General features: G+C 44.7%; 2 protein-coding genes across 7 annotated transcripts in view; both read left to right on the top strand.

Moving 5' to 3' along the window:
* LOC126988249 (phenoloxidase-activating factor 2-like) overlaps positions 1 to 19,838 on the top strand; it is a 154,081-nt gene that overhangs the window by 126,860 nt on the left and 7,383 nt on the right. Inside the window, exons 1-7 of one of the 5 annotated variants that reach the window (XM_050846296.1) lie at positions 2,912 to 2,947; positions 3,821 to 4,167; positions 4,661 to 4,848; positions 5,385 to 5,533; positions 6,823 to 7,117; positions 9,084 to 9,287; positions 9,426 to 11,204. In XM_050846296.1, the coding sequence (XP_050702253.1) occupies positions 3,828 to 4,167; positions 4,661 to 4,848; positions 5,385 to 5,533; positions 6,823 to 7,117; positions 9,084 to 9,287; positions 9,426 to 9,599 (1,350 nt within the window). In that variant the 5' untranslated portion in view covers positions 2,912 to 2,947; positions 3,821 to 3,827 and the 3' untranslated portion in view covers positions 9,600 to 11,204. Of the gene's footprint in view, positions 1 to 2,911; positions 2,948 to 3,001; positions 3,021 to 3,820; positions 4,168 to 4,660; positions 4,849 to 5,384; positions 5,534 to 6,822; positions 7,118 to 9,083; positions 9,288 to 9,425; positions 11,205 to 19,838 lie in introns of those variants that run through there. The other 4 variants (XM_050846297.1, XM_050846298.1, XM_050846295.1 and 1 more) reach the window with 4 other exon arrangements.
* LOC126988251 (phenoloxidase-activating factor 2-like) lies at positions 12,298 to 18,695 on the top strand. 2 transcript variants are annotated; one of them, XM_050846301.1, is made up of 8 exons: positions 12,298 to 12,354; positions 13,555 to 13,700; positions 13,986 to 14,066; positions 14,329 to 14,519; positions 14,671 to 14,819; positions 16,045 to 16,336; positions 16,749 to 16,952; positions 17,225 to 18,695. In XM_050846301.1, the coding sequence occupies exons 2-8, from the start codon at positions 13,562 to 13,564 to the stop codon at positions 17,390 to 17,392; spliced, it is 1,224 nt and encodes a 407-aa protein (XP_050702258.1). In that variant the 5' UTR covers positions 12,298 to 12,354; positions 13,555 to 13,561; the 3' UTR covers positions 17,393 to 18,695. The 2 variants fall into 2 exon arrangements, with proteins under 2 accessions (XP_050702258.1, XP_050702257.1); XM_050846300.1 differs by having other exon boundaries at positions 14,326 to 14,519.

The following is a 19,838-nucleotide window of genomic DNA, read 5'->3' as shown; positions in this document are numbered from 1 at the left end:
TAGCGGGCTGTCTACGTCAGAGCCGCCACTTAAGATTTCCCGGACTCTATTATTGCAATTACTAATCCTAATACCATCACTTCCTGTCATACCACTAGCCCGCCTTGCCTATAATACTGACCCTTCAGCTCACTTAACAGTTACCTCGCAGCCCAACGTTAGCTTCAGATTTCTCCTCATGCCTACACGGTACAGGTGAGCCACTGGGCAGCCTCGGAACGCCAGACACACCGGGCCGAGATCGCTAAGAACGTTAGGTAATCTTTTTTTATGGGAGTGAAGGTTTAGGTAGTGTCGATTGTGGTGGTAGTGGTTGTGGTAGCAGTATTAGTGATTGTAGTAGTGGAAGTAGTAGTTGTTGTTGTAATAGTGATTTTAGTAGTAGGAATAGAATATTTATTAAAACTCATTCCTTTTTAAATATTCATGTCTGTATTTTTCCTTCTGGCTTCTGATGTCTCCTCCTCCATCTCCTTTTTTCCCCACATAAAACTGGTAAAAGAAAATACAAGGATACATACATACAATGGGTAAGGAGGTGGGAAGCTTAACGAAATAAGTAGGAAGATGAAAGAAATAGAGAGAAGCTAATTTTGGGGAGTAATGGAGGCTGGGGAGAGACTAGGTAAGGGGAGAAGAAGAGGGATAGGAGAGGCTCATTATGGAGTGTAATGGAGCTGCAGGAAGCTTTGGTGTGTAATATAATGGTAAATTAATTGCGGGTGACCAGTGCTTGAAAATAGACGGGAAAGAGGATGAGAACCACAGTTAGACCATTACCGCCACCTCCACCGTCACCACTAAAGGCCTATTACACTGGGCAAATTTTCCGTGGATCGTCAGTCAAACCACGATTTCCGCTGGCGTGGTTCTCAATTGTGTCTTGTTATTGCTGATGATGATGATGGTGAGTAATACCGTCGTCCTTCAGTGAAATCTACCGTAGCTTTGGAAGATCGTGGACACGTCAGAAAACCACGGAAATAGGAGAACCACGCCAGCGGAAATCGTGGTTTGACTGAAGATCCACGGAAAATTTGCCCAGTGTAATAGTCCCTTAACTTACCTCGTGGCATCATCCCCTCCCGTGAAATATCGGCTCCGGTCACACACTTACCTGAGGAGAGAGAAGGATAACATTAATTGAAATACTGATAAATTACACACACAAAACCAACACGTTCCCCGCCACCACCCCTGCCACCACTACCACACACAAAACCACCACATTCACCGCTATTTTCCACTTTTTTTGTGTCTTTCCTTAATGTCGCCGGTTTCCGTTTCCGAATTTACATAGTATTTGTAAATCTTCGGCTTCTCTCTTTGATGAACTTGTTTTTCCTCCTGCCAAGGGGACCAATTTGCCCGGTGTCGCGTACCTCGCCGCCTTCACGGGGCCATAAACCCTTGAAGGCAGAGACTGAGAGAGGAGGAGGTGGGGGAATAGACCGAAGGGGGCATTATATAAACTATAGAGGGAGAGAGAGGGCAAGGTGGGACGGTATTGAATCTACTACTGTGACTTCTACCACAATTACTACTACTACTACTACTACTACTACTACTACTACTACTACCATCACCACCACTGCTACCATCACCACCACTACTACTACTACTACTACTACTACTACTACTACTACATATTGTTCTTAAGCTAACAGAGCCAGTGGTTGATACGGCTATCAACCACCGTCGCCTCAAAGTCCAGGTCGGCAATGTAGATGATTTTGGGCACAGGTGACCTGGTTAGTCTCAGGCAGACCAAGGCTCACCTCAGGAGGGAGAAGAATAGCCTGCATCTCATCCAGGCGACCACACTGCTTGTTTCTTATCCGCCAGTGTTTCGGCGAGTCTTGCGTAGAAGCTCTCATCCCTCCCGACGTCGTGAAGACTAGATGGGTGAAGGAGTCCTGGTCCACATTCGGTATTCTTTCCTCGCACGCTCTGTTTTTCTCCTGTTCATTTCTGTGGGCTGCATCGAGGGTCTTTGGCAACGGTTCATGGGATCAAAGATCAAAGTACGCCCTCTGTCCACGTGTTCAAAACCCTCTGGCGCTAACATCCACTCGTTCATCGCTCGATCCATTTGCCGTGCGTCTGGTGAGGTGTTCGCCTTGTAGAGGAACCAGCATTGGCGCCACGGTCACGTCACGACAGACTTCTTTCAGCATCTGAGTGAGTGAGTGAGTGAGTGAGCGTGCGTGCGTGCGTGCGACGAGCGCCAACAACGTGATAGAAAAGTTTACTTGCTTTCCTTTATTTCTTATTATCAAAAAACTGATAACACATTCTTTATCCGCTATTATCCTACCGTCCGACGATGATGAAACCACGTCAGTATTATGTGACATAAGTGAATTACAAAGAGCAGAATTGAAATTTGTAGATTTGAGAGTCCAGTTCCTTATGATGAGTTGGAAATGGACTCCCCAATCTGGTGCCCAATCAGCGTCAACCTTACTAAAGCAGCCAAGGATCATTGCAAGCTACACATAAACACTGCGTTCGTCGACAAGATATAGAGAAAGATTTAAAGGCTGCGTTTTTTTCTTTTTGGTATACAATGTAAGGGAGTCTCTAAAGCGCTCAGGATATGCAACATCAGACGCCAGCCTCGCTAGTATACTGGTCTCGAGGTTCTGCCTACGTGTTTGGGGTCACGATTGTTTGGCTGATTGTCACAAAAACCCTTCTTGCTAATATTTTCCAAAGCTTAATAAGGAAAGGAGGTCTGAGGTCGATTTTGGAGGTTAACGAATAACTCACCATTTATTACTGATGCCGGTTGGCCACTTGTACTTCCTTATATCCCCGCGTGTCGTTGTGGTTGATACATCGGTAAGCAAAATTTGGCAACCTTTCTCTACATTAACCGTTGTGAATACTGATGGCGTATGTGGCATAGCGGGCAGTTCATCCGTGTCCTCCACAGAGTATAGAAGTGGGTGAATACCACTAACACTGTTCCTTGAGGCGGACTTCGTCTGTGGTCGTCATCCTTCGTCCTGAGAGGAGTGGGTTGTATCGTGATGGGTGTTTTTTTTTTTGTTTTTTTTTTTACGTCTTGGCCTACTGCGCCGGTAGGCTTCTTCCCGGTGGATCCTGGATTCCTGATGGTCGGTCCAAGGCTTCTTCACGGTTGGGCCTGATGGTCGGCCCAGCCCGTTCTGGCGCAGGCGAGTGTTTATAGTGGCGCCATTTTGGAGGAAGTGGTGGGAGATTTCAGCGTAAAATGAGCTGATAGTACGTTACTATACCATGACAAAGAAACTGTCAAGAATGGATTACGAGGTATTGAGGAACGATGGACTCTGATGTAGAGAACGCGCTTGTGACCACGGGAAGGGCTACAGTACAGCAGGCACCAAACAACGGGTGCAACACGGGAAAACAGAAAAGAAAACAAGTGAAGGTGTCAAAAGAGATGGTCCAACACTGTTTCAGCTGTGTCTTAACACCTACCTAAACGTGCCGTCGCTGGATGTTGCGATTTTCTCCTCTTGCGGCGGAAATGAAGGAAAGACAAAAAAAATGTTGGGAAGGAAAAACTAAGAAAATGCTGAGCAGCATTGAAAATGATCCTGAGGTTGAACCCAAGGTTTGGGTTTCGTGTTGCACCTAACGAGTTGGCCAAAATTTGAAGTTTGTAAATGGCTATAGTTTCTGGTAGTGAAAATGGCTGTGTTGTGGTTTTTAAAGTAAAGATAATTGAGATGGTGATGGTTGTGACAATCTTCATGGTTGTAGAGACAGCAATTAGTGAGAGGATGCAGAGGGGTATATATATATATAATACAATTCATTTTACCCTCAGGCTGAAAATGTTTCCATCGAGATGGGGAGAAGTGTTTGTAGTGCTGGGCGTGGTGGTGGAGGTGATGGCTGTCCCCAGCCAATATTCCCCTTCCTTTGATTTCTCCCCCGTGACCTTCGTGAGACAGAGGAGGCAGTTAGAAGATACAATAAATTCTGATTCATTGATTTGTTTGCTTTTGGCAAGCGATGATGGTAAATCCTGTAACTCTTCCCCTGAGAATCCCCCTTCACCCCTCAAAGCACCCCCATTACCCGTGAGCCTGCCTCCCGCAAAGCCACAGCCACCAGCGCCTCTCTGCCGCTGCGTCCCCCACTGGCAGTGCAAGGACAACAAGTTAGTCACAGGTATGGGACTGAGAGAGAGAGAGAGAGAGAGAGAGAGAGAGAGAGAGAGAGAGAGAGAGAGAGAGAGAGAGAGAGAGAGAGAGAGAGAGAGAGAGAGAGAAAGTGTTTGTGTATGTGGGTGTGGGTGTGGGTGGGTGGGTATACGTGTGTGTGTTTGTGTGTGTGTGTGTGTGTGTGTGTATGTGTGTGTGTGTGTGTGTGTGTGTGTGTGTGTGTGTGTGTGTGTGTGTGTGTGTGAGTGAATATGTGCGTGTGTGTGGGGGGAGGGGTTGTGTGTGTGTGTGTGTGTGTGTGTGTGTGTGTGTGTGTGTGTGTGTGTGTGTGTGTGTGTGTGTGTGTGTTTGAAGACAAAATATGTTATTCAGAAGTAATGGAAATTCTCGTTTAGTAGTAGAGGATACTAACTATTGAGCTTCAAATAGCAAGGAAAGTATTTGCATGTTAAATAAATGGATGTGTGCCTTTGATCTGGCGTCACTGTCTCCTGCCACAGACGTAAAAGGCGATAGTCTCTCGTCCTTCGCCTTGGACCTGCGAAGTAACCTTGGCTGCGGCAACCCCGAAGAACTGTGTTGTGTGGAGGTGGATGTCAGCGCCACGCCCCCTACCGTGCCGCCCGTCATCCCCCTTTGCGGCGAGAGGAACGACCTGGGTGTCGGTAATACCTTTATTGGCTTCGAGGTGAGCGTGACTTTTTTTCGCCCGTCCCAAAGATATCGCTTGCATCCTCCACCCATCCATCACTTTTTTTTATCCTTTACTCCAGTGATTCCTAAGCTTTTCTTTCTCGGGCGACCTTTGTGAAGCCTCTCCAAAGTCCTTGCTGGAAAGCCCTATTTGTTGGTATTTTGTTATTAACTCCTTGAAGCCCAGAACGTAATTTTCAATGTACTTGTGCTATTATTAAATGACTTCAATGAACATAAACAATACTTTGTAGAGATGACTTCTTGTTTCTTTGTTCACTAACTATTTCGGCATATGAAGCTGCTTTTCGTAATTTACAGGTAACAACATAAGATATTATATAACAGAGGAAAGATCAGGGCGTGAAAGGTTAAATTCAGCGTCAAAGTGACAAAAAAAATATAAATCATGCTGCATATTCAGTCAATCGCGCGGCACCCGTCGATGGTTGGGAAACAATCCTTTATACTTACACAGTTTTTCCTCCTTCCCTCACTCCGTCTCGTTCTCTGCCCTCCTTCCCCGCGCAGGACCAACAGTCTCAGTTCGGAGAGTTTCCTTGGACCGCTGCCATCATCTCCTCTGGCGGCTCTGTTTCGCCTGATAAGCCTCTCTTCGTTTGCGGAGGATCCCTGATTCACCCACAGGTGGTCCTCACCGCAGCACACACCTTGCTCGAGTGAGTGAGTTAGAGAGAGAGAGAGAGAGAGAGAGAGAGAGAGAGAGAGAGAGAGAGAGAGAGAGAGAGAGAGAGAGAGAGAGAGAGAGAGAGATTTGTATGAGCCGTACGTTTTTTTTTTTTTTTTAACAAAGTATGTTTATTGCTGTCAGTGAATCTTCGCTTTCAAAACTACCCTCTTAAGAATTCTGTATTTTAATCTCCATTTCCCTTTTTGGCAGATCTATTTCTGCTGTGGTAGACTATCACTGTTCTTCCCCTAAACGTGTCAACAGTGGTGTTCCACAGGGCTCTGTTCCATCTCCCAATCTTTTTTATCTCATCCATAAATGATCTGCTTTCCATAAAAAAAACTATCTGCATTAATCAACTTCTTTCAACCGAAAACCTTCCCAAAAGACTCTGACCTTGCCATCATTTTTGATTGAGGTAGGAGGAACTTGATGTTCTTTATTGCTTCAAAAACTCAATTTTCCCACCTATCAACTAGACAAAAGTCTTTCAAACACCTACCCCCTAGTCTTTGACTGTACCCAACTGTCCCCTTCTCCAAGTAATATCCTCGGCCAATCCTTAACTTAGAATCTTAACTGGAAGCTGTATCATCATCACCAATTTTCCCCCTCACATATGGTGTCTATGTACAGGGGCTTTCTTAAGCCTTGGACGGAGTATGCATCCCATGTTATTGCAGACACAGCCATGTTGGACAGAAGGGAGTCAAAAGCTTTTTCTCCTCAGCTCTTCTCCACCCCTACCTCTCTAAGTTCGCCGCCGTGTTGTCTCTTTCAATCATCTATCGATATTTAAAGATATCGATACTTCGGAACTTGCTAACTGCATCCCATGCCGCGGTCCAGCTGCACGCGACGTTCTACTCTAGCTCACCCCTCTGCTATTCATCTCCCTTATGCAAAAGTTAACCAGCATCTTTATTATTTCATCCCTTTCTCTGGTAAACTCTACAACTGCCTTCCTTCCTCTGTATTTCCTCCTGCTTACGGCCTGAAATCCTTCAAGGGGGAGTGTCAAGACACTTCATCCGGAATGGATCTCTCTCTTGGCCGTTCATTTCTATTTGCTTTTAAAAAAGCGGTGTTGAGCGGCCTTTTTGTTTGTTTTGTTTTAACCCCTGAGCTGTTTCTTTCGCTAAAAAGGATACCCAGCCGTCTCTGATCAAGCAAGGTGCCTCTTCACTATCATTGTTTCATGAAGCTGAACTAGCTCCAATTTATATGTTTCCCGAGTGTTAACAATGACGCCATTCCTTGCTCCCGCCACTGAAACAGCAGCTACACTGCTGACCAACTGAAGGTTCGTCTCGGGGAGTGGAACTTGGCGGGGAAGACGGAGGCGGTGCCTCACCAGGAGATTCAAGTGAAGGAGGTGCTGCTCCACCCCGACTACCACAAGGTGAAGCAACACTACGACGTGGCGCTGCTGGTGCTGGACCGACCCGCGGTGCTCGGCGCCACTGTTAACACCATCTGCCTGCCGTCCAAACTTGAGGACTACGTGAGCGATGATTGCGTCGTCTCTGGCTGGGGTAAAAAGGACTTTGACAAGAAAAGCAGATTCCAAGAGGTAAGTTTGGTTGATGGTGTAAAGTATGATAAGATAAAAAGTAATATTTTGCTGATGACTTCTCAGGAAGCAAAGGAACACGAGGAAACTCGGTTAGTTTAGATTTAGTTAGCTCAGAATGGCCTTGACTTGTTAACTTTAACTGTTAACGATAAATCCGTGTTAATGATATATACGCTGCGCCCTTGTTATCACTAGAAGTGTATTAAGCTACAATAATCTCTCTCTCTCTCTCTCTCTCTCTCTCTCTCTCTCTCTCTCCCCCCCCCCCCCGCTGCAAATGTGTTTAATCACATTTCATTCGCTTTTTTTCACACATATTTATCTAAACGATATTTTCTACATTTTTCCAAGAGGTTTGAAGGAAGAAGTATTATGTACGACAACACAGCAGTGGAGTAATAAAGATCGTTGATTTAGCCGCGCCCTAACACGGTAGCTGCTGTACTTGCCATTCTTTACTTATAATTGTTTTTTTCTAAATTTCCAAGGTTCTTAATGTTGTCACCGTTTACCAGCTCGTAGCTGAATATACATTGCACATTAATTGCCTAAAGGATAATCATTTTTATTTTCCAATGCAAAAATATGCAGATCCGCAACACCATCGTTTTTTATGTGTTTTCGTTCTTGACAAGATAGAGAGGAAGCTCACAAAAGATGCCTGACCCCTCAAACTCTCGTTAATCATGATCTCTACATTTCTTCCCTGAGTCGCGCCAAATATATTCTTGAACTCACCAAAAACTTCTTCATTAATAGATAATTCCAAAACCTTGCTTTCTATCCCTGACACTAACGTCTATCTCCTACGCTGAACCCTTCGTTCGAACTTTGTCTAAAGATTCTATTCTGGACGATTCAGGGCCTGTTCCTCCCTTTTGACTCCCCTGTGCCAAAATATCCATTTAAAATCTGGGTAAACTTCGGCGACAGTTGGCAAGGCTGCCACCAACTCCTTGGCAGCTGTTGACCAGCTGATCGGCCAGCCAGTTCGCAGACAGTCTTACCGATCGTCGGCGACCGTCTGTAAGACTGTCATTTAAAAAAAATGACCGTTGAGACTTGTCTTGAGACTAAATGCCAGCATGTTGCCGACATGCTGGCAACTAGTTGGCCGATTGTCCTAGACAGGCGACGACCGTCGGCAATCATACTCGCCGACACCAAGACACCAAAAAACTTCACCTCATTCTTGGAGCGTGGGAGCCGACTTGTCAAATCCAAAAGTCGCTGGGTTGTCGTGGCCCAGAGTCGCCATAGTGTGAAAGGGGCCTCAGGCTTTTCGTCTCATTAACTCCACTCCTCTTAAAGCTAGTCTTCTAACTCTTAAATACCCCAGCACTATTGCCTTTCTTTCTATCTCATATCGATATTCTCATGCTAACTGCTCGTGTAAACTTGCTAACTGTATGCTTCCACCCCTCCCTCTGCCCAGAATCTTTATCTCATCTCTTTCGCTGATAAGCTCTTGAACATCCTTCCTTCGTCAGTATATCCTTCTCTGCGACTTGAAATGGTACGAGAGGGGAGCATCAAGACACATCTCCATCCGAAATTGACCTCACTCTCTTAACTCATAGCGGGCTTCTTTTCTGTTTTTGTTCTTGAAATGCTTCCGTCACTGTAAGAAAGAAAAGGAACTTCAAGGTGCGATTAAACTGTTTTATGACCTGGGAGGCAGATGCTGTATAACCGAGTTTGAGAAGGTAGACCGAATAGCCCCTTGTAATATTCTCTTATCCTTGTGTCTGCCTTTGAGGAAAGGTTTCTGTGTTGTCGTCCTTTGGAAGTGTTTAGGTGCATGTGAAAAGCATGACGTCCTTTTACCCTAGTGATGATGCACGGCGGTGACGGGTTTCCTGTTGTGAAATTCAGGAGAGGGTTCTCCCTAGTGTTGCATTGTATGTCGGGTGTCGGACGAGTCCTCAGGGGCCGTGCTGAGACACACCTGTCCTCCCCGCAGGTGATGAAGAAGGTGTCGCTGCCCGTGGTGGACCACGCCCAGTGCCAGGCCGCCCTGCAGGGCACGCGGCTGGGGCCTAGCTTCACCCTGCACGACAGCTTCCTCTGCGCCGGGGGGCAGAAGGAGGGTCAGGACGCCTGCACGGGGGACGGCGGCTCCCCCCTGGCGTGTCGCCTGCAGAGTGACGCCCGACGCTTCGTGCTGGTGTTTATCTCTCTCTCTCTCTCTCTCTCTCTCTCTCTCTCTCTCTCTCTCTCTCTCTCTCCTGATATACCTGCGTTCATCTGTTACTATGCTATTACTGTTAACTCTACAGCCACGTTTCGTGTTGTTCTCCGGCAGGTGGGCGTGGTGGCGTGGGGCATCGGGTGTGGGACCCTCGGCGTGCCTGGGGTGTACGCAGACGTGCTGAAGGCGCGGCCCTGGATCGACCAGGTTATCAACGAGAAGTTTGTCAACGCCGGGGGGCCGAAGTTAGAGTTGCCGATTGATGTGCGGTCCTCCCTAGGAAAGTGAGGCGGAAGTAATATTAGTTTTGTTTGTATGGGAGAGCTGAAAAGAATAAGGGATGGAGAGCAATATATTTTAGCATAATATATTTTGATGTTTGTATCCTATTTTCCTATTGTTTGGCAAGGCTTACAACAGAGATCAAGGTTTCATCCTTGGGTGGAATGACTGCTGTTGTTTGGCCTACTCGTGGACACCCTCTCCTCTATTAACCCTTTGTCTTCGGGTTGGAAAGTGATCGCGGGCTTCCCTTTTCTTGAGTCATGTTGATAAATTTTGCAAAATTGGTGCCCTTCATCAAGGCCATGAATGGTAATTTTGAATAGAAACAATAATTTCTTTTCTCACCGTCAGTACTTCCTCTGCTCGGTGAAGCAAAATGTTTTTCTTAGATTGCAGCATCGCGGAGGCATTTATGTTAGAGAGATGAGTAACTTTTGGTTAAGCAGAGGGCACTTCCTCGCCTGGGTACAGCTGGCTCATCTTACATCTATGCCTCTCATGCTCCCTGCCTCCTACGCGTAGTAGTAGTACTAGTAGCAATAGTATACCATCATTACCATTATCATCATTATTACTATTATTATCATCATAATGACCCTCCCCCTCTTTCTCAGTGACCTCCGCCAAGCATGGAAGCCACTGTTTGTCTTATTATTTCCGGCTTTCTCCGGATGGTCTCTCGGGTTCTTGTTAAGTGTTCCATCAGACTCTGTGGAATGCGCTTTCGAGCAGGATCCCATGAACTAACCATATTCTGCCCAGACATGTTCGATGGGGCTGAGGTCACAACCCCTACGAGGCCAGTCCAGGAGCCCCAACACACTCTGGTTTGCAAGCCACTCCTGGACTATTCTGAACATATGTGTATAAACTCTGTCCTGAACAAATCATATTCGTTCAAAAAGGTAGTATTTTTTGGCCTTTTTGTTTATTTTCTTTACTTGTAAAATACGGAGTTGAATATCTTCCGAGATCATTACTTATGCTGATGATATAGTATAGTTTGCCACCATTTCATCTCCTCGAAAGAGAATCCAAGTGACCTTTGCATTGTACGATGAAATTGGTTGAATAAAACACTTGGCATTTCGAGTATGATATGAAGTTGAATCCAGTGACGGTCATTTATCTCATAATTGCCATATCTAGATCCCCTTTCCCTAATCACCTTGATATTATTTTTAACAACACCGTGCCGGAGAATCTTAACGACTATAATTATGGTGTAACTCACGATGCTAAACTAAGCTTTGAGTTGCACCTGTAGTTGATGGCTTTATTAATGTCGTAGAAATTGGGGGTTTCCTTTCCGTAGGTGTCGAAAAAACTCAAACAGTAGCACTAAATTGTCTGTCTCCCATTTTCATTTGTCTCTATTGAAGACTCATTGAAATGTCTTAGTCCGGACCCCTAATCAGGTCAAACTATAACATCTTAATTAAAAAAATATATATATAATACTGAGCATCGGCACCTTGTTGGTTCTCTTACATTATTGTAGAGGATGTATAATGATCATAGTCATCCTTCAACCATTTTCTTCCCCCACCTTTTCAGCAACTAAGGTTAAACTGGGTTACCGTATATCAATATTATATGGCATTTTCAGCTATTTGTTTCAATACTACCTAACGTTTTAGAATCTATATGATGTGTATAACTAAATTATGGAACTCACTTCTTAATAATTTTAAGATTTTAATTTTAAGATTAAGAGTAAAGTAAGTAGTACTTAATAAAGCGATTTATACTTTACTCTTAAACTTAAGATTAAAACTGGGTGTATAGTCCATCGAACTCTCCAGAAAGGTTGACAATCTTAGGGTATAATGATTATGATAAAAAGGCGAGGAGGCGGTGGCTGAGTAGATAGCATGACTGCGCTGCATCCAGGACGACGCAGGTTCGCGCCCCGCCCGGTACCATAAGTTGGGATTTTTCAGTCACCGCCGAGTGGCCTAAGACTACCCACATGCTGCCCTGAAGACCACCTAAGGAGCTCCGGGGGGCAGCATGAGCCAATGCAAGATGGCGCCACTATAAAAACTTGCCTGCACCACGACGGGCTGGGGCTGACTATCAGGCCCCATCAAGAAAGCCTACCGGCGCCATAAGCGAATACGTAGAAATAAAAAAATATAAAAATGATAATGTTAAACCAAAATAAGGCTTGCCAACTACCCAGAGTAGAAACCAGAATCTTCGGCAAAACTCCCTCTGATGGGCGCCGCGCAGTGGGTCTGGGAGGTTCATTTTCTGGTTGATTTTATTACTTTTTTTTTTTTTGCGATGAGGTAAAAGAAGTCTGAGGGAAAAGCAAAAGGATGTAATGGAAAGGTCGTACCCACTGTCACACACACACAAAAAAAAAAAATAACGAAGAATGCAAATGGCGTTGATCAACTCTAGCTCGAAAAGTTTCATAATAAACTCTCGTGAACAGCAAAAAAAGTCTTCGTAGGAACTGGGAAATAGAGACGGAAGGAAGCCTGCTACCCTGCATGCCGATAAATATCTCTAAAGCTCCAAAAGAATCATGTAAAGTTCATAGTCTATGGGGAGGGAGCATTCATCCTTTGTAGACGCAGGGCAATTGTGTGTACACGCCCTCGGAATGGAAAGGAAAACATTAAAGGGATAGATATGTGACAACAGGTACGCGTTGGCAACCTCTTCTCTACACAGGGATGCTGAAGGGTGGGGTTGGCGGGTATGTGCAAGGTGGCCGAGCAGGTAGTTGATTCTCGGACACCACCAGGTAAAGGAGAGGGCGAATCACGGTTCTCAGCTCTTTCTTCAGGAGGGTTCTGTGGGTTGTGTCGTGACGGGTGGAGGGAGTGGCGTAATATTTCAACGTGTAGTGAATTGATAGCACGTTGCAGTGATAGATTTCATTATGTTCAAGAAAGAGTTAAGGAAAGACTTCGAGGCATTGGGTAAGGTGCGTAAGGTGAGAGGCCAGACATCAGGAAAGAAATAACAAATAGGTCTCACCTGCTTAAATGTGCCGTCGTTCCGTGTTCACATCGCGAGGTTGGTATGAGGGAAAGACAATGGAAAATGTATGTAAGAATGAGGATTTGACCTTGATGTTGCGTGATGATGAAAGTGAAAAATTCTAGGCGTGCAAAAACTGGAAGGTAAGAGTTAGTATTCTTTTTGCATTACTAAACGATTGGGGGACTCCCTCACCTGTCGAGGTAATGTTTGGGTGCTTGTGGAAGAACAGCTGGCGATGGCGGTGGCGGTGATGGTGGTGGTGGTCTCGATTGTCGACGTTTAGGTAAGTGGGGTGATGTCAGTCTTATATGTCCAGTCTTCCGTGACCACCAACATTCCTTAATCCCATTCTGCTCCCTTAAACACTAGCACAAACTATTTTCTGGTTCTCATCCCTATCCTCCCTCTTTCAGTCATCATCTATCTTTACAGCAAATTATTTTCCTCCTATTTCCAAGTCTCTTTCTTCTGCCGTTTGTATCGTCTGTCGTTGCCCCCCCCCCAAAAAAAAAAAAATCCCATCTCATGTTCCAACTTTTCCACTTTTCCCCTTTCTCCCTTACCAACAATTATTTTCCCATTCTCATACTTTATTTCCCATTTTTAACTTTTCTTCTTTCTTTCCGCATTGTTTTACCTAATCTCACATCCTATTACCTCTTATCTACTTATCTCCCTCTATTTCATCTGTCCGTGCTCCTTCACCGTCGGTAGATCATCTTGGCATCCTAGCCAGTTCCTGCAACCTTGTGGCTTCCTCCCCCCTCTCCACTACGGCACCACCCTCTCATGTACACCTCCGTTTTCTATCCCATCTTCCCGCCACCTTCATCTTCCCCCTTAATGTAACGCTCACAGCTAGGAACGCGTTATGTGGATGTGTGTGTGTGTGTGTGTGTGTGTGTGTGTGTGTGTGTGTGTGTGTGTGTGTGTGTATAATCCATTTTTCCTTCCGCAGGATCAAAATGTCTCCATCGAGGTGGGGAGAGATATTCATGATGTTGGGAATGGTGTTGGGGGTGATGGGTCTCCCGCAGCCATCTTCCCTTACCGTCTCATCCTCCACGACCTTTGCAAGACAGAGGAGGCAGCTAGAAAATTTTGGTAATGAAAAGTTGTTATGTATCCTAAAGGCTATTTCTGAAGGTTTGGACGAGAGCTTCTGTAACCCCACTTTCCTTTCTTCTTCCTCCTCCGCGAGCGTCGTGAGGAAGAAGAGACAGTTGGTAAACCTCATTGGCGACGTAGCGTTAATATGTCTCCTGAATGCAAGTGATCAAGGGAGGGACGGCAGCTCCTGTACCTCTTCAGATGTTGAAAGCTTATCGACTACCCAACACACCCCACTCGGCCCTAACGCTGAGATAAAAAATAAGTTTCCCCTACCAGGAGCAAACCCCGATGCGGACCCAGCACCTAACTGCCGCTGTGTCCCTCACTGGCAATGCAAGGACAACCAAATATCCGAAAGTACGTAGAGAGAGAGAGAGAGAGAGAGAGAGAGAGAGAGAGAGTGTGTGTGTGTGTGTGTGTGTGTGTGTGTGTGTGTGTGTGTGTGTTTTGTGTGTGTGTGTGTGTGTGTGTGTGTGTGTGTGTGTGTGTGTGTGTCAAGTGTCGCTTATGGTAGAGGCTGTAAATGCTTACTTTCATGTAATAAGCAATGGAACTTAACATTAAAAAGGAAAAAGAAAAAAACAAGTCCCCAAAATCTGGCATCTGTCTCCCGTAGTAGCCGTGGAGGGTGAGGGGCTTTCGTCTCTCGTCCTGGACCTGCGAAGTAACCTTGCCTGCGACGGCGACCCTCAGAAGGTGTGCTGCGTGCTGGTGGATTTCGGCGCCCGGCCCCCAACCGTGCCACCCGTCGACCCTCTCTGCGGCGAGAGAAACGACTTGGGCGTCGGCAGCACCATCCTTGGCTTTGAGGTTAGCGTAACTTTCTTCCCCCGTCCCTGCATCGTCGCCTACATCCTCCACTGACCCATCACGCATTGTTATCCTTTACTTCTAATTTGCACAATCCTTCCTACTCTTTCCCCTCACTCCGTCTAACCCTAAGTTCTCCTTCCCCACGCAGGACCAACAGTCTCAGTTCGGAGAGTTTCCTTGGGCCGCTGCCATCGTCACGTCTCGAGGTTTTGGTTCATCTGATACGCCTTTGTACACTGCTGGCGGGTCCCTGATTCACCCTCAGGTGGTCCTCACCGTGGCACACTCCATGCTCAAGTGAGAGAGAGAGAGAGAGAGAGAGAGAGAGAGAGAGAGAGAGAGAGAGAGAGAGAGAGAGAGAGAGAGAGAGAGAGAGAGAGAGAGAGAGAGAGAGAGAGAGAGAGAGAGAGAGTCAGTGAATGCCCATGGTAAAAATGATCCAAACATGATGTCTCTTTATTTATTTACACATACAGGTATATTTACAAGCCCAAAGGTCCACTGGCATTTGCAGTCTATTCACAGGGCATAAATATTTTACATTTCACCAGCTGTTGATCCTCCCTCTCGGGGTGGTCGAGAGATGGGTTCCTTGGGACACCTGGGGCGGGTAAACTCTGGTAACCCAGATGTCACACTGGCCCTGTTTCCTGGGTAATGGAGTCGTACCCAACACAAGCCCACGAAACTTTGTGACGGATAGGAGCACCGAGGCCACGAGTAGCCATTGCGTATGCGCCTAACTTTTCCTTTAAACAGTATTAAAAAAACACTGGTTTAGCAAAGGAGGGAGTACAAAACTCTGATAGGTAGTGTGGCTGAGTGACCCCAGTAGATTTTCCCATGTAATAGACAACTAAATCACCAGGCCCTGACATACATTTCCCCTCGTCGTAAAATTATGCAAAAAGTACCTCAGCGCCCCAATAGCGAACATTTTTTAGCAGGCTTCTGGTGTTGTGCCTTGATTATAAACTCGACAGTGTATCTCAAATTGATAAGAATAGCGGGGTATGCCTTCCACACTAAATACTCGTCGTTTTAGCTTCAGGCAAAATTCCGGATTTCGTAGCTGCCCGGTGCATTTGGGGTCACCTCGAGAAACAGACTAATCCATGACTCACAGGCGGCATGCCATGAATTTTTTTACATTTTTCATTCCATAATAGAGGATAAAAATAGGTGAAAACAATGATCAAAGAGGTTTTAGTAAAGTGTCCTGTAAAGTATCTTATAAGGTGTTGTAAACTTCAAACATACGCAAGAGCTGGGTCACTACTTGTATATGAGGGGAACAGGCTTATCAGTCATGGAATGGATGCCAATTCAATGGGTACCGTTAAGAAAAGGTTAGATCATTATCATGAAGGTTATAGTTCATTTAGACGTTGTAATTGTGATTTGAAGTTTACAGGAGCTGATCTTTGTACGCTGACATGTTCTCAATTTCATATGATAAGTTTAACCCAGTGGTAACACTTATTCCTTCCCTCGCTCCCCACCACTATCCTCGAAACAAAAGCTACACTGCTGACCAACTGAAAGCTCGCCTCGGGGAGTGGAACTTGGCGGGGAAGACGGAGGCGGTGCCCCACCAGGAGATTCAAGTGAAGGAGTTGCTGTTCCACCCCGACTACCACAAGGAGAAACAATACTACGACGTGGCGCTGCTGGTGCTGGACCGACCCGCGGTGGTCGGCGCCACTGTTAACATCATCTGCCTGCCGTCCAATGTTCAGGACTACGTGAGCGATGATTGCGTCGTCTCCGGCTGGGGCAAGAGGGACTTCGATAAGAAAGCCAAGTTCCAGAGGGTAAGTTTTTGTGACGGTGTAGCGTACGAGGGTCAGCCGGGCCTTGCTTAAGAGTATACTTCTGGTGCACGTCAGACACCAGCACACGCTTCATCTATTGACACGTGTGTGTGTGTGTGTGTGTGTGTGTGTGTGTGTGTGTGTGTGTGTGTGTGTGTGTGTGTATATATATATATATATATATATATATATATATATATATATATATATATATATATATATATATATATATATATATATATATATATATATATATATATATATATATATATATATATATATATATATATGGGGGGTAATTAATGGTTTCAGTGTGTATGGTATGTAATGGGATACAGAAGCATGGTGAACGCTTTCCTGCCTGTCACTGCTTACACAAACTAAGCTGAAACACACCTGTCCTTCCCCGCAGGTGATGAAGAAGGTATCGCTGCCCGTGGTGGACCACGCCCAGTGCCAGACCGCCCTGCAGGGTACTCGGCTGGGGCCTCGCTTTATCCTGCACGACAGCTTCCTCTGCGCCGGGGGACAGAAGGAGGGCCAGGACCCCTGCACGGGGGACGGCGGCTCCCCCCTGACATGTCGCCTAAAGAGTGACTCTCGCCGCTACGTGCAGGTAATTTTTTTTCTCATGTCATTTTTCACTTATTTCTATCAGAAGAATCATTTAAGGGCAAACAAATGGAAAATAGAAACGGAAAGATAAGCTACAAAACCATTGCTCTCTCCCCCCCCCCCCCCCAAAAAAAAAAAAAAGAAGTCAGTGGATAGTTCTAAAAGAGGTTTATTAATACACACCCCTCATGAAAGGGTCCGCCATGGGACCTGTAACGATGTGCATTGTAACGAGCCGCCTCTACAGCCTAGCCCTGTGTTGTTCTCCTGCAGGTGGGCGTGGTGGCGTGGGGCATCGGGTGTGGGACCCTCGGCGTGCCGGGGGTGTACGCAGACGTGCTGAAGGCGCGGCCCTGGATCGACCAAGTTATCAACGATCATTTTTCTAACGCTGGGACGAAGAATGAAAAACTTGACCTGCGAATCTCAACAGTTTCGTAATGCTAAGAACCATGTGTTCAGCTTTTTTATTTAGCGTATGTCAATATGAATAAATGTTGTTTTATGTGGTACTTCTCATGTCAGCTTCTTTGTGACATATGAACGTTTGAACATTTTCATAGCCACTCTACAGTATATTACATTTGTTATAACATTTTGACATAATCACTGTTCAGCGTTTCGGAGTTTTCAATACACTTCCGGACCCCAGGTCAGCCATGCCCCTGTAAGGACACCCTTGAGTGTTGCTGTTTAAAGGCTTCTGCTCCTGCTACCGTTGAGTACGATGACATTCTTTGCTCACACCAAAATTCCCTTTTTTTGTTGTTTCTTCGTTTGTTTGTCAGGCTTAATCTGGTTTCATAGAGCATGGACTATTTTTAAATAAAGAAAATAAAAACATGAATGTTCCACGTTGTATTCGATTCATAGACATTAATTCTAGTTGGTGTTGGAGATGTTGGGCAAGGTTGTTGGTAGGTTTGCATTTTGTGATTTTGTGGTTGTTCTTGGGGCGGTGAGATAGTATATATATATATATATATATATATATATATATATATATATATATATATATATATATATATATATATATATATATATATATATATATATATATATATATATATATATATATATATGTGTGTGTGTGTGTGTGTGTACAGTCGCGCCCCGAAGTGTTGACACAGTTTGTAGTGACTTTCGTTCAAGTAATACATAATATTATTCGAAGGGAAGGGATGTTTAGGAGTGATTTTGTTATAGATACACAAAATATGATACTGAGAAAGGAAATAAATTCAACAGAGAGTAAGTTTTTACCTTATAACGATATATTAAGCAGCTCTGCCGAGACATTTTGATACAGTTTTCGTTCAAGACATTAAAAGAGTCAAATGAGTTCTATGTTAAGACTAAGTATATATATATATATATATATATATATATATATATATATATATATATATATATATATATATATATATATATATATATATATATATATATATATATATATATATATATATATATATATATATATATATATATATATATATATATATATAACTGCACAAATATATTGCTCTTTCTTTCAGTGTATTGATAACCCTACATTATAGAATAATAGGAAAAAAATAATTAGCTGCACGTCATTTGATAAAATGCGAAATAAATACTACATAATAAACTCGCATTTGATGATGACGTCATCTTGAACGACATTCACGCATGACTGTATAAATCTTGTGTGCGTCAAATCAGCGAGATTCTAAAGAAAAAAATAATAAATCAAGTGTCTATATTTTTTCTGTGTTTGTTTTCAACGGTCCAATTCTCTCCCTTGTTTTCGTTCTGTATAATTTAAAGAACTCCTAGGGATAGCTCTTGGCCTTGTTGTCTGCCCTAATCTTGTAATTCCTTTTTGCTAGGCGGATGTTCTTCTTTACCGATCTGGCTAGTAGCTAATTCAACATACCTACCACTGAGGTGGGTTTTCCCATTCTTTATTTTCCTATTAATTCTTCTCTTTAAGCCAATCTCATGCTTGAGCCGGCGGGTCATTCATTTAGGCTCATTATCTTCCTTTCCGCGTGCTTGGTTAGGGATATACTGCCTCTGATCCTCTGCTATTACTCTTAGCAAAATTATTGTAGGTCACTTCTATATGGTTCCCCTGCCCTTCAGGTTCCAGCTCTGAGATCTGGCGCTCGTCTAGCCCTAAGGATCCCCAATTTACCTCCTCAGGGTCTCTTCTAAGCTTCTCGTAATCGGCTCTTTTAAAGTCTGGCACCAACACAGGATTGAGTTCATGGGCAACCGCCCAGTCTAAGTTAAAACAAATCTCCTTCTGGTCACTACCACCTAGCACTCCCCTAGCGTCTAGCTCACTGATCATATTCTCGTTGTTAGCTAAGACTTAAGTTTAAAATGTTGTTACCTCTTGTGGGCTCAGGTACCGTTTCTTAGAGGAAGGTGTCTTGTATTTTTTTTTTTTTTTTTTTTTTTTACATTCCCGCCAATAACGCCAGTAGGCTTTCTTCAGGGGCCAGATGGTCGGCCCAAGCCCGCCATGGCGCAGGCAATTTTTATAGTGGCGCCAGTTATGCTCGGCTCATGCTGCCCCCCGGAACTCATTCTGATTCACTGGACGGTTTCTTTTTGAGTCCGGGTTGATGGGTGGTCTTCTGGACAGCATGTGGGTAGTCTTAGGCCACTCGGCGGTGACTGAAAAATCCCAGGTGGTAGCGTGGGGATTCGAACCGACGTTGTCCATGGCGTGGTGAATGTGAGCCCAGCACGCTAACCACTCAGCCACCCCTTACCCCTATCTACTTTTAGATAATCCTCAGATTCTAGATCACCCACCACTCCTTCCTAGGTTTAAGGAAAAGGAAAACAAAATGATGTAATAGAAAGATTGCAACACGATGCTTCATAAATAAAT

This window comes from Eriocheir sinensis, chromosome 68, assembly GCF_024679095.1.
Source record: "Eriocheir sinensis breed Jianghai 21 chromosome 68, ASM2467909v1, whole genome shotgun sequence".
Lineage (NCBI taxonomy): Eukaryota > Metazoa > Arthropoda > Malacostraca > Decapoda > Varunidae > Eriocheir > Eriocheir sinensis.
Note: the sequence above shows the minus strand (reverse complement) of the source record. Positions and strands in the feature narration are given on the sequence as shown.